This window comes from Triplophysa rosa, linkage group LG19 (assembly GCF_024868665.1).
Source record: "Triplophysa rosa linkage group LG19, Trosa_1v2, whole genome shotgun sequence".
Classification (NCBI taxonomy): Eukaryota; Metazoa; Chordata; class Actinopteri; order Cypriniformes; family Nemacheilidae; genus Triplophysa; species Triplophysa rosa.
The window spans coordinates 8,477,850-8,490,352 of record NC_079908.1 but is presented as its reverse complement, the minus strand read 5'-3'; the positions used below and the strand labels follow the sequence as shown (position 1 = coordinate 8,490,352).

The window sequence follows — 12,503 nt, the reverse complement described above, 5'->3', positions numbered from 1 at the left end:
GGAAGAGAAAAGTGAAACGAGGACAGAATATGGAACAAGAAAGATGGAAAGAAGAAGGGGTTGAAGGTCAAGATGAAGATGGCGGGGAAAAAGGAAAGAAAGCCAGTCAAGAGTAAGACAATACAGGAAACGGTAAAAACTTCTGAGCTTTTATGGATGGGAATCGTAAGGAATTGAATTTCTCTTTTTGGTTACCGATGAATGGGATAAGCAGTTTAGACAATGGATATAAATCTACTTTTTAAAGGAACAATTCTACCCAAAAATACCAAAATAGTCACAAAAACATCTGTGCTGCCATATTTTAATTCAGCTCTCATTTGTGTTGTCTTGGTTAAAAATGTATTAGAAATGCTGTGAACAAAGTTAAAAACGATTCCCAACCCTTAAAGCTTCTAAAGAAGTGTCTATAAGACACAAGTCTACAAGGAACAGAAGAAATTGCTAGAAGGAAAACACATGAAGAACTGGGATAAGTATAAGATATTCTACTCACTGGCAAACTGCTTCCATCTACAACAGACATGCTTCTGCGTGTTGTTGCAGGCCTGCTCTCCAGCATGTTTTTCTTGGCCACCTTCAGCTCTCTGCTCTTTGGAGGAACATAACCTTCTCTCATAGACACCAGTAGCGGGTCTGCATCTCGTCCCTCCAGCCATTCCTCAGGCTCCAGTGCTGGCTCTGGACCTGCTGTGTCTGGGTACAGATCATCCTGAAACAGGTCCGACTGCCATCAGAGAAAGAGAGAAAAAAAATGATTCGAATTTATTTCATGTGTAATGAATATTTCACACCAAACCGTTTCATTCTTCAAATGATCTCTTAAAGGGATAGTGCACCCGGAAATGAAAATTCTGTCATCATTTACTCACCCTCTTGTCATTTCAAACCTGTATGACTTTCTTGCTTCTGCAGAACACAAAGGAAGATATTTGGAAGAATGTCGGTAAACAAACGACGCCAGTACCCACTGACTTCTGTTGTATTTAAACAAAACCAATGCAAGTCAATGGTTTGTTTGGTTACCGACATCCTTAAAAGTATCTTCTTTTGTGTTCTGCAGAAGAAAGGAAGTCATACAGGTTTAGAATGACATGAGAATGAATAGATGATGACAGAATGTTCATTTTTCCCATTAATAGGAGTTAAATATAGAAATATTGGTAATAATTTACAAAAAAAGCATTAGATATAATGAACAAACAATGAACAGTTTTTGCAGCATTTATTAATCTAGGCAAATGTTAATTACAATTATTAGTTTTAAATTACAGTTTATTCCCAATAAATTAACAAATGTTGATTTATATGCTTGAATTATACTATATAATATTAAAGGACCAACACAGAATATGTTTTATTTACCTTTCTGGGTACTGTCATCATGATAGGCTCACACTTTCTTTCATGAAGTTTATATAATCTAGATGAAAACAATAAAATATTCTTTAGGAAATACTCATTGCAAACAACCAAATCGAACATTTTACTTGCAAATGCCATGTTGTTTTTCTAAAATAAATGTGTAGCAAGATAATGTCTTGAGCAAAAAACAAACAGTATATCACATCCTATAGGTTAGAAATGTACTACTATCACAAATGTTTGCTTTCATGTTCCAAATACATAAAACCAACTGACCGGGCGATCTCACACTTGGTGACATCGACTCCTCTCTTTGGCATGAAGCCCATTCCTCTCTGTGGCTCTTTGCTACTGTATGTGCTGATGTAATGAACGTAAGGAGGTTCCTCTGTGATCTCAAAATACCGAATGCTGCTGTCACCCTATAGAGTTAATAAAGCTGTCAGAGACCAACTTTAGAGCACCAGTTTAAATATATAATAACAAATGAGATGAAACATGGAGTCTGACCTTGCCGCTGAGATACACAATGTTGGTGTCTGGGTCATAAAAAGGCAATAAGACTCCATTACTTGTGTCCAACTCCAATAATGCGATAGGCTCTTCAAAATGAGTCTGAAATGACAAACGTACATTTTTAGATAAAAATAAAAATATCCACAAGAAAATTAAAGAGATTAAATGTAAATGTAAATGTAAGCTCTCTTACCGGATCCCACAGGCCCAGTTCCCTCTGGCTCATCCTGGTGAAACCTGTAGTGAAAATATTGCCCTCTCTGGTAAAAATTGCTCTCATTGGCCGGATGCCCTCATGTGGGGCCAGTCGCTCCTAAAAAAGGGATCATTTCAACCATCTCAAAATTCTGGTCTAACATAAAAACTGAGGCTTCACCAAAAACATGAATCATCTCCCTTTTCTCTGTCACAATACTTACCGCCAACACCTCATTTTTGCGAGGATCACACACTCGGATGCGACGGTCTTTGCAGGAGGTGCAGAAGAGGCTGCCGTTGTAGTTCCAGCTGACGTTGTAGATGAGGTCAGGATGCTCGTCCATAGTGATCAGAGGTTCTCCAGTGCCCACATTCCAGATGATGATCAGATTATCACTGCCTGATACGCAAACACACTGAATTTACTATAAAGCAGAAGGTGCCTCGCTAACCAGACAAACCTTAATATTGTCTTATTTTGCTCCTTTTGCAAGGGTTATTCCAACCAAAAATAAAAATCGTGTCATTTCCTCATGTCAAAACCTGTATATGACTCTGTGGAACACAAAAAAAGATATTTTGAGAAATGTCTCAATGGTTTTGTATGGGTTCCATTGTATAGGTTTTGTGTCCATACAATGGAAGTCAATGGGGGCCAATGTTGTTCGGTTACCAACATTCTTCAAAATACCTTCGTTTGTGTTCTGCAGAAGAAAGAAAGTCATACAGATTTGGAGAGACGTGAGGGTGAATAAATGATGACAAAATTTTCATTTTTGGGTGAACTAACCCTAACCGTCCTCAACAGGACAGGTTAGCATTAGGCATTAGCATTAGGCTTTTATTAAATGGTGTACATTTTAAATGAAACACAACAGTGGCAGTATGCAGATGGGTGTTTACCTGCAGTGAGTAGTATGTTGCGGGCAGTCGGGTGCCATTTAATGATGCCCACACGTTTAGAGTGACCCTCCAGCACCACGATGGGCTCACTGATGGGGCGACAGGGGGTGTGGTCGGGGATCTGCCAAACCTGCATAACAATGCATGTGACAAATGTTTATGAATGTGATCTGTCTTTTGAAAAGTGCTTTATTAAAGAACACGTTCTAAAACAAGACATAACTATTTGCAGCAGTATTATGTTAGTAATGTAAATGCAGATCGTTTAGATCATTGAAGATGACTGAAGCAGGAATGAAGCCATTATTCTGTGCTACTATTTAAGTTATTTTAGCACATAGGTCGATGATCTCTCTGTTTAAATGCTTCAGGGACAAGTATACAGCATTATAAATAAGGTCACAGTAGAGGCTAATTATTGGCTAAATATGTCTTCTAGGCACTGATGCAAATCTTACATGAGACTTTCGTAACCGAACAGAGATGTTGAATAAGCCTTTCAAATAAAGTGCTTGGTAAAGTTCTAGATATACTGATTTCAGTTCTGAGAATGTTCCTGTGGAATCGAGCGAGCTGAAATAAAGCCAGCACAGACGACAGCTGCAGTTAACCTCTCGAACAGAAGTGCATACAGCTCATGCCATACACGTCTGTAATGTGATGTCATGAAATAGTGCCGATAGCATTCATATGTTGTAATAACTCTCGTCTTGCTCAACATTGAGGACATGGATTTGATACCTGTTTGATACTGATTATATAATACTTTTAGTAACTTTACTCAAATATATGAGGCTCCAAAAGGCTCAGATGATTGAACCACTCTTAAAGTGTATTGTAACAAATAACAAAATATTACATCAAGCATGTTCATACACTTCAAACAGTTGACCAAAAAAAGAAAATTCTTCTAACATTTACTCACCATCAAGTTGATCCTAATCTGTGTACATTTCTTTGTTCTAATGAACACAAAAGAAGATATTTTGAAGAATTCTTATACACAAACAGTTCTTGGCCACAATTGACTACCATGGTAGGAAAAATGGCTTAATACATTTTTTGTTTTGTTGAACACAAAAGAAGATATTTTGAAGAATGTAGGAAAGCAAACAGTTCTGGGGCACTTTTGACTACCATTGTAGACGGTAGTCAATGTGGTCCAAGAACTGTTTGGTTACAAGCGTTCTTCAAAATATCTTCTTTTGTGAACAAAGAAATGTATACAGATTTGGAATAACTTGATGGTGAGTAAATGTTATCAAAACTTTCATTTTCGGCTGAACTTTCCCTTTAAACGACAAGAGACCTTTTCTTAGAGCTTCAGAAATTCTTTTTCTGTGAGATTTTTGCCATTACCTTGAAAAAACTGATTCTAAAGCAGATGTATCAACTCTAAGACAGTTTCTCTAAAGTTCACACAGGTCCGGGGTTTTCAACCTTTTGGACTCAAAGGCCCACCACTTTATTCAACAATATTCAAAGCCAAAGGTCCACCTCCCACTCACAAATTTTGTACATTTCTACCCAATAAAATATTTTAGAGTTTGACAATTGCTGGAAAAAGTTTTGTTTTTTTATGTCTTACCAAAATGTTACAAAACGTAAAGAATGGTGACTTTTGTGGCACTTGCTATGTGAAGACAAAAATCAATAATAAATGTGATTTGAAAATGCTAAACGTTCCTAAAAAGGCACATTTTTACTCCTGACCACCATAGAAAAGATCATATTTTAATAATATTATAGCCTATTCAATGGAAGAATGTATCATAATTTTTGGATAAATACTACATGAAATTCCCTGAAAATATTATTGAAGGATATATTACATTGATTTCACTAATAGACGTTTTGATGGTACCACGAATTACACTTTTAATGCCAAAGAAATTGGAGGAACTTAAAACGAAACTACTCATCCTTATGTCCGTTTATTAAATCTATCATTACAGGTTTCTGACCTTGAGCTCCTGTTTACATGTTTATAAATACCAGCATGACACACACACCGTTGGATCTACTCATCTCATCTAATAAGACTATGTGTCTGTGACATTTGCCTCTATAGTGTGGGCCGATCCATGCTTGACTTCTTTTTAACGCTCATGTTGTGTTCGGGTCAATTTGACCCGAAAACAAAAATGACCCCAAAATACTAGTTAATGTTATTGGATTGGACTGAAATTTGGTGACTTTGTTCACAAAGAGATCTTGTAAATCACACGTTATGCAATTTTATCATCAAATATTGGATTCGATCTTTTTGTCAACTTGTTTTCTTTCATTTAGGACTGGTTTAGAGTTTCTTTTCAAATGGATTAATCGTTGGCCTAGTTGATCTGAGCTTAGGCACCTCATTTTTTGTGAATAATTTTGGCAATATTACATAAAATATGACAAAATTTTGAACTGATGTTCACACTAGCCTACTTTAATCTAGACTAATTTGTTTAACCAGTAAGTTTGTTCTGAAAGGCTTCAATTGTGTACAAAATGGTACAGAATCACACTTGTGGTGTTCACGGGTCAAAATGACACACCTACCAAAGAGAGCTTATAAGTCACTCGATATCGTATATTATCACCAGATATTGGATTCATTCTTTTTGTCAACTTGTTTTCTTTCATTTATTACTGGTTTCGTGTTTCCTTTCTTTTAACTGATTAATCGTAGGCCTCATTGATCTGAGCTCACGAACCTTAGTTATGCGTGAATAAAAAATGTGCGTATACTTTTGCAAATATTAAATAAAATATGAAAAAAATCCACTGTTTATCACACTATTGTACTAAGAGAAACGCTGGTAGATGTCATGCACTGGAGATGTTTATGAATGGAGGTGGTAATGATTACCATGGCAGTTGTGTCTTCAGAGCAGCTGGCCAGAATGTTGTCATTGTGAGGACACCAGTCGATGTCCAGAACAGGACCTGAGTGTCCAACCACTAGGGGGTAGTTTTTGTCCACTCTGCCTGCCTGTATCATACCAAAACAAAAGCAATGCATGATATTTTCCTCTTTAAAAATCTGTTACTCAATGATACTTTGACATGATTTCAAAAGCACCAGTAAATAATCTCAGTCCATTTCCACAATTTCATACACGCTTAATATGCATTGTGTGTTTTGCTATTCTGATGATACCAGGGTAAGGTTATCCCACAGGGTTTATGACATTGTCATCAGTGCTGTAACTTTCATGTTATTCTGTTATTAAGTGTTTGGCTGGTGTGAACACGTGCTGGCTCTTGCCCTCGCCGCTCCTTCTCCAGTCACTCCTCTCTTCATACTCCCGGTGTGTATTTATAACCGCGTGATGAGCCGTTGAAAAGGGAGTTTTTCTTTTGGCCTGCTGAGACCGATCGCAGTGGAGATGTTCAGCTGGGTATTTATAGTGTGTCTATCCAGGTTTGCTGACATATGCTCGTGACTCTGCAGTGGGGCTTGACTAAAAAGGCATTAACTTATGGACCCTTAATCAAGACAAATGCACAAAAAAGAGATCTAATGATACGATACACTAATATAGACCAATATTTACACATGCATTAATAATGTAAAATGTTTCTTGCCAAACTCATGGTTAGCTAATGTGCTAATGATCAACTTTCCAACATAAAGGCAATATTTGATCTATGTAGATCATGTAACCAAAATCTAAATCCTAGTTGGGCAATTCCAGGCAAATGTCAACCTTAAGATGAAAAATCAGGTTTTCACAATACTGATAGGTCAGTTGTCAATATTTGGTGGTTAAACACCTATGTGAAGTCTCTCTTAACGTTTTTAAAGCATTTTCTTTAAAGCATGGTTTTCTGTGAATGAATTGTCACATCCATAACATTTCATATTTCTCTTAAGTGGGCACATGAAAATGAAAATAATAACAAAATATTTTGTCCTCTATGAACAAGTACAGAAATCCTTCAATGTATGATGTCTTTCAAAAAACGTGCGCCCTTCTTTTGTCACATCCATAAGAAAGCATGAATTTTTCTCTTTTAAAACAGAAAACTTGTGCGAAGGTTAATGTTTTTCATGCCTGGACTCTATCATCAGGCGTTTCGTAAAATATAAACAGATCGTTCAATATATTGGGAGTAAATACATTTTCTGAGAATTCATATTTCAAGTTGTAAATGAAAATGTCACAACCATAATGCTGGAATTACCCATTTCCCTGCAAACATCTACAGTAGCCCCCAAAAGTAGCTATTTGGACACGTAAACCACACTTAAAATATGCAGTCATTACATAACACAATGTCAAATCAATCATTTCACCTAAAGGAGTTCAACACAACTCTTTAGTTTGAGAGAATATTGGCAGTAATATCAAGTAATGTAGTGAACATACTTAAACATACTTAAAATGACCCTCTACATTGGAACTAATATATAAATTGCACAGTTCTGAGAAGGATATCTGTTTTCAGATGGCATTTGTCTGATAGGTTGTATACTTAAGATATAAATATGTTCTGGTAATGTCACCTATAAACTCTTAGATCTTTATGTCTTAACTTGATTGTTAAAGTAAATGTCAAAATCATTGCATTTTAAACAGTTACTCTTTTGCTCTGAAATGTGCTTTTCTTTTACTTCCCATTTCCATCATAACCTGAAATTAAAGTGTATGATGAGTCTATTATAGAAGGTTTAGAAACAAAACAAAGATACTAGTTTACAGGTAGAGGGACAGATACAGGTATCTTAGGTAGAAACATAGAAATCCTTAAGAATAGAAATGTTTTATCAGTATGGTTGTACTGTACACTAAACTGACGGGTGACAGAAGCCCTATTAGATCATATGCATTTGCATACTATACTGATGTTATCGCCTCCTTGATAAACCACATGAAGAATCAAATATCTGAAGCACAACATTTAAAACGTGCTCACTTGTAAATCCATGTTTTGTATGTGTTGATTCTTCACTGTGCTGAATAGACCCGCATCACCAGCATCAGCATCATTTTGAAAGCTGATCACAAGCATGAGAGTGTTTGTAAAAGGCATTTTCACTCATTTAACAAGCTTAATCACACATCAGGGTTGATTTGCTTTACCAGCATATACTAGCATCACAAAATCAAGCCTGGGATTTGCTACCACAAATAGAATAAAAATAACTTGTCCGTTTCTCAATTTAATGTGTTAATGTCACGTAAAAAAAGTATATTCTCAGATCTTCAAAGAAAGAGAAGGTTTAACTTTTGTCACTCTCAAAAAGTAGACAAAATGAAAAAGATTTTAAAAAGTTACTAAGACTATAAAAAGCAACTTATCAAAACATCAACTGAGAATTGCTGACCACAGAAAACCTTTTAAAACGCTAAGAATTCCACTGTCCCCACACACTATTCCAACCCTCCACAGTATGTCACAGAAGTAGTTTCAGACAGCATGTATGTATGTTGTGTACCCTGTTTCCATGGGGTTCACGCATGCGTTTCTATCTGGGTGAAATGGAAGCCATGAGGGGGATGGGCACCCTTACCATAAGCCACTCTTGAACAAATATACCCATTAATATAGTCACACCAAGATAAAAGAATAGACAAAGTTTGTAGAGCATACATGTAGGTTGCATAAATCTCACTGTATTTATTGTACCATGAAAATCAGCTAACTGCAATGAAAACAGGGCCCAGAAATTCCTAGCAGTTGTCCGCGAACCACTTACATTTGAAAGAGGCAGTACCAAAAAAGCCCCACCACCACTGGACTCCACTATAACTGCCAGAAACTTTGGGTTAACTGCACAGAAGGAGCTGTCCCACGTCACCTTGGATACCCGAATATCATCATAACCCTGCTCCGCTTTTGCCCCCTGGCCGAAAACATGCCGGAACTTACTCTGGCGCACAATGCTGCGACTCATTGCTGTAAAAAAGACAGAGCGGAAAAATATTAGGTATATAAAACATGCTCATACAGTTTATACTTTTAGGAACTTGACAGACACTTTTACCAAAGATACTTAATAGTGCATTCAGGATATACATTTCTTTATTAATAATCTGTAATCTAACCCATGTCATTGTTAGTGCCATAACCAACCAGCTAAGCTACAGGATCTTATCTAAAATATATAACATGTTTAACAGATTTTACATTAAATCTATTTATATGATATAGAGTTTACACTTGATTCCTACATAAAACACCATTTTACACAATTAATGGTTCAACTGATGACTAAATGTAAACATCTGGCAGATGCTTTTATCTAAATAAACTTACAAGTCATGTTCACTCACTGTTACAAACTGTTTTTGTGTTGCTTTCACATGCAGACAGATGTTTGTCCACTGTCGTTAATATGACAACTGTTGTTCTAAAACAGTTATAAAAAATGTTAACAAATTTTAATAAACAAATATCAGAATGATGGGAGAAGTGGAACAATAATGTCTAGGGGCCTGCATCATTTATATTTGACACATGATTTTTTCACATACTATTTCATTTTATGAAAATAAAAGTTTTAACTAAATTCTTATATAGCTTAGTATGTAAATATGGCTGATGAGACAATAACCAGAATGCTTCTGAATAACAATGTTATAAATCCAATGTTTTGATGAGCAACTGGGACTTTTCAGCATAATAAAATTGACATCACGAATAGCTACAAAAAGTGTATTTTCATACTGCCGCTGCTTTACTTATGCCATTGTGTTTGTTTTGTACACAGCTTCTTAATACTGTTATATTACAGTTACATTAATATATTATGTTAAAGGGACAGTTCACCCAAAAATAAAAATTCTGTCATCATTTAATCACCCTTAAATTGTTCCAATTCAACGTACATTTCTTTGTTCTGATAAACACAGAGAGATATTTGGAAGAATGCTTGTAACCAAGCAGTTCTTGGACCCCATTGACAACCATAGTATGAAAAATGACAATGGTAGTCAAAAGTGCACCAGAACTGTTTGCTGTCCTACATTCTTCAAAATATCTTCTTTTGTGTTCAACAGAACAAAAAAATAATTTAATAAGTAATTTTTCCTACAATGGTAGTCAACGTGGTCCAAGAACTGTTTGGATATAAGCATTCTTCCAAATATCTTTCTCTGTGTTCATCAGAACAAAGAAATTCATACAGATTTGGAACAACTCGAAGGTGAGTCAATGATGACAGGATTTTTATTCTTGGGTGAACTATCCCTTTCATAGGTTTATAAATCAACTTCACATTTAAATGGTAATAAAACGTCATAACGGGCTATTTATAGCTTAATACTATTGTAAAAATCACCACTTTTCGCGTCATACTAGTAGGGCTGCTCGATTATGACAAAAATCATAATCACGATTATGTTGACCAATATTGAGATGCCGATTATTTAACACGATTACTCACTAACTTTTCAAACAGCAAATAACAAAAAAAAACTTGGATTTTAAACTGAATTCAACTGAAAAATAAATGTAAAGAAATAGCACAGCTGAACCACTATAAAGGAAAGCTGTGCGCTGTGGTTTTATACCACAAGAAAAGAGAGGATCCTTGCAAAATGAAATGCGGCACAATAATCGTTTTACCTCGATTATTTTGTTTTTGTTGAAGGCCAAAATTGACGATTAAGATTAAGTTTCGATTAATTGCACAGCCCTACATACTAGATAGTATTATATGTGACCCTGTCTGTGAAGTCCAGGCTAAAGTCTCAAAATCTACTGTACTTACAATGAGAGTATGAAAGATAATGAGCATCAAAGTTTAAATGTAACCATTCATTTCACTATGATTTCAAATCATTCACATGGACTTTCTCATTAAATATAAAAATGTCAATTTGAACAGAATGTTCTTCACGTGATCTAAAATGATGTAGAGAATGTAGAAAACACAAAAAAATACTTTAGCTGGCTTTTCACAGGCTGGGTAACATATTATTTGTGGAAGCTTCGACAGATGATTGACATAAACATACAGAAGCACAGTGTGCATAACTAACACAACAGCACCATAAATAGCTCTTACAGGACAATAAGAGAGACTAGACTACACGCAATTCAAGCACAGGGCTGGAAAACGTATGTAAATAAACACCATTTACTTCAAGCTGGCAATCCATTTGAACTATTTACATTTTTATTAAACGTTGGCATCGACATATTTCTACAGCACACGATTGGTGATGTAGCTGCAGCTGTTAAACCCCCTTTAGAATGGTGTATCCTATACAACAGCACTGTCCCATGTGAGAAGTGTCTTCAGACACGCTCACTTTCCTAATATAGTCATGCCAAACTACCCACGTGTGTCTCACCCCTCCAGACACGATCCTACCACATTTACTGAGGGGCACAATGTCGCTTTCCCCTTTAAAGTGTAGCGTTCTAAATACCACAGGTATGCGCGTCATTATTGAACTTCACAAAACTCCACACGCGCATGTCGTCACATTGCACCATTCCGTAAGGTCATCACACACGAAACTGCGTAAATGGCAATTTAATGAATAACTTACCTCAGTATGTTGGGGAATAAACCCAGAATGTGTCTTTGAATCTCCTCTTTCCCTTTTCCGAGTCGGTTAACTGGTTGTGTGTACGTACGTTGCGCTTATGTCAAGTTTCCGACGGCGCGTCTTTATTCCAGGTCAAAAACTTGATGCGGACTCACAGAACTAGCGCGAGGTACACCTCGGTAGCCGTTCGAGAGAGAGAGAGAGAGAGAGAGAGAGAGAGAGAAGAAGAAGAAGAGAGGAGATAGGGGGTGGAAGGGGGTCAAAGCGGTCTTGTCTATTTTCGAAACGGCTGTCGGTGTCGGGCTATTTCTCGCGCGCCGGTGACAGGACTGTAGATTGCAGCGGGAGCGCGCACGAGGTCAGGTGGCTCCGAGCTCACAGCGTCTATTTTGGGGGTTCTTCTAATTGTTGTGATGTTAAAAATACAACTACCTATTTTTTAAAAAGATTTTATGCTGCTTACAATGGACAATTAGATAACATATTTTATGTTTATTTTATGAAGAACATTTGATTCGTTATACTCAAAACAAAAATATAAATTTGCTTGAATCAGGTTTTCTGCAATAACAAAAAATAATTTTTCAGTCTTTGAAGTGAAGTAATTATTACAAATGTCTTGTCAAACATTTCTAATACAGCGTTTGAGACACCTCGAATTTAGGTTATTTCCCACCTCAACCCAAAAATCATTTCAAACGGCGCAGTTTTAATATTAATAAATAATATAATACAATAATAAAAATGAGTTAATTTGCAAAAACAGATAACTCTTAATACTTTTTATTAATTTTCATAAATAATACTTTTACTGTGCTTCTGATTTCTGCAAATTACTTCAAAATCTTTTTTTGTTTTAATGTTATTAAATCATTAGCCACATTAAGGTTTTGATGTTACTAATTACCACAAATACTTTAAGGGGTGGTTTCCCAGACAGGGATTAGTTTAAACCAGAACTAGGCCTTGGTTAAATTAGGATATTTAAATTGTTTTTAAAAACATACTTTACAAAAAAAACCATTA

At 36.0% G+C, this 12,503-nt stretch overlaps 1 protein-coding gene across 3 annotated transcripts in view; it reads right to left on the bottom strand.

Annotated features, from left to right (window-relative positions):
• The window catches only part of coro6 (coronin 6), a 36,365-nt gene extending 24,544 nt beyond the window's left edge, over nucleotides 1–11,821 (bottom strand). The window contains exons 1-10 of one of the 3 annotated variants that reach the window (XM_057359625.1): nucleotides 11,478–11,821; nucleotides 8,675–8,874; nucleotides 5,840–5,962; nucleotides 2,983–3,112; nucleotides 2,301–2,479; nucleotides 2,075–2,194; nucleotides 1,876–1,980; nucleotides 1,642–1,787; nucleotides 1,366–1,423; nucleotides 497–727 (exon numbers count right to left, since the gene is read on the bottom strand). In XM_057359625.1, coding sequence (XP_057215608.1) covers nucleotides 497–727; nucleotides 1,366–1,423; nucleotides 1,642–1,787; nucleotides 1,876–1,980; nucleotides 2,075–2,194; nucleotides 2,301–2,479; nucleotides 2,983–3,112; nucleotides 5,840–5,962; nucleotides 8,675–8,872 — 1,290 coding nt within the window. In that variant the 5' untranslated portion in view covers nucleotides 8,873–8,874; nucleotides 11,478–11,821. The remainder of the gene's footprint in view (nucleotides 1–496; nucleotides 728–1,365; nucleotides 1,424–1,641; nucleotides 1,788–1,875; nucleotides 1,981–2,074; nucleotides 2,195–2,300; nucleotides 2,480–2,982; nucleotides 3,113–5,839; nucleotides 5,963–8,674; nucleotides 8,875–11,477) is intronic. The other 2 variants (XM_057359626.1, XM_057359627.1) reach the window with 2 other exon arrangements.
• Between the last annotated feature and the right edge of the window lie 682 nt (nucleotides 11,822–12,503).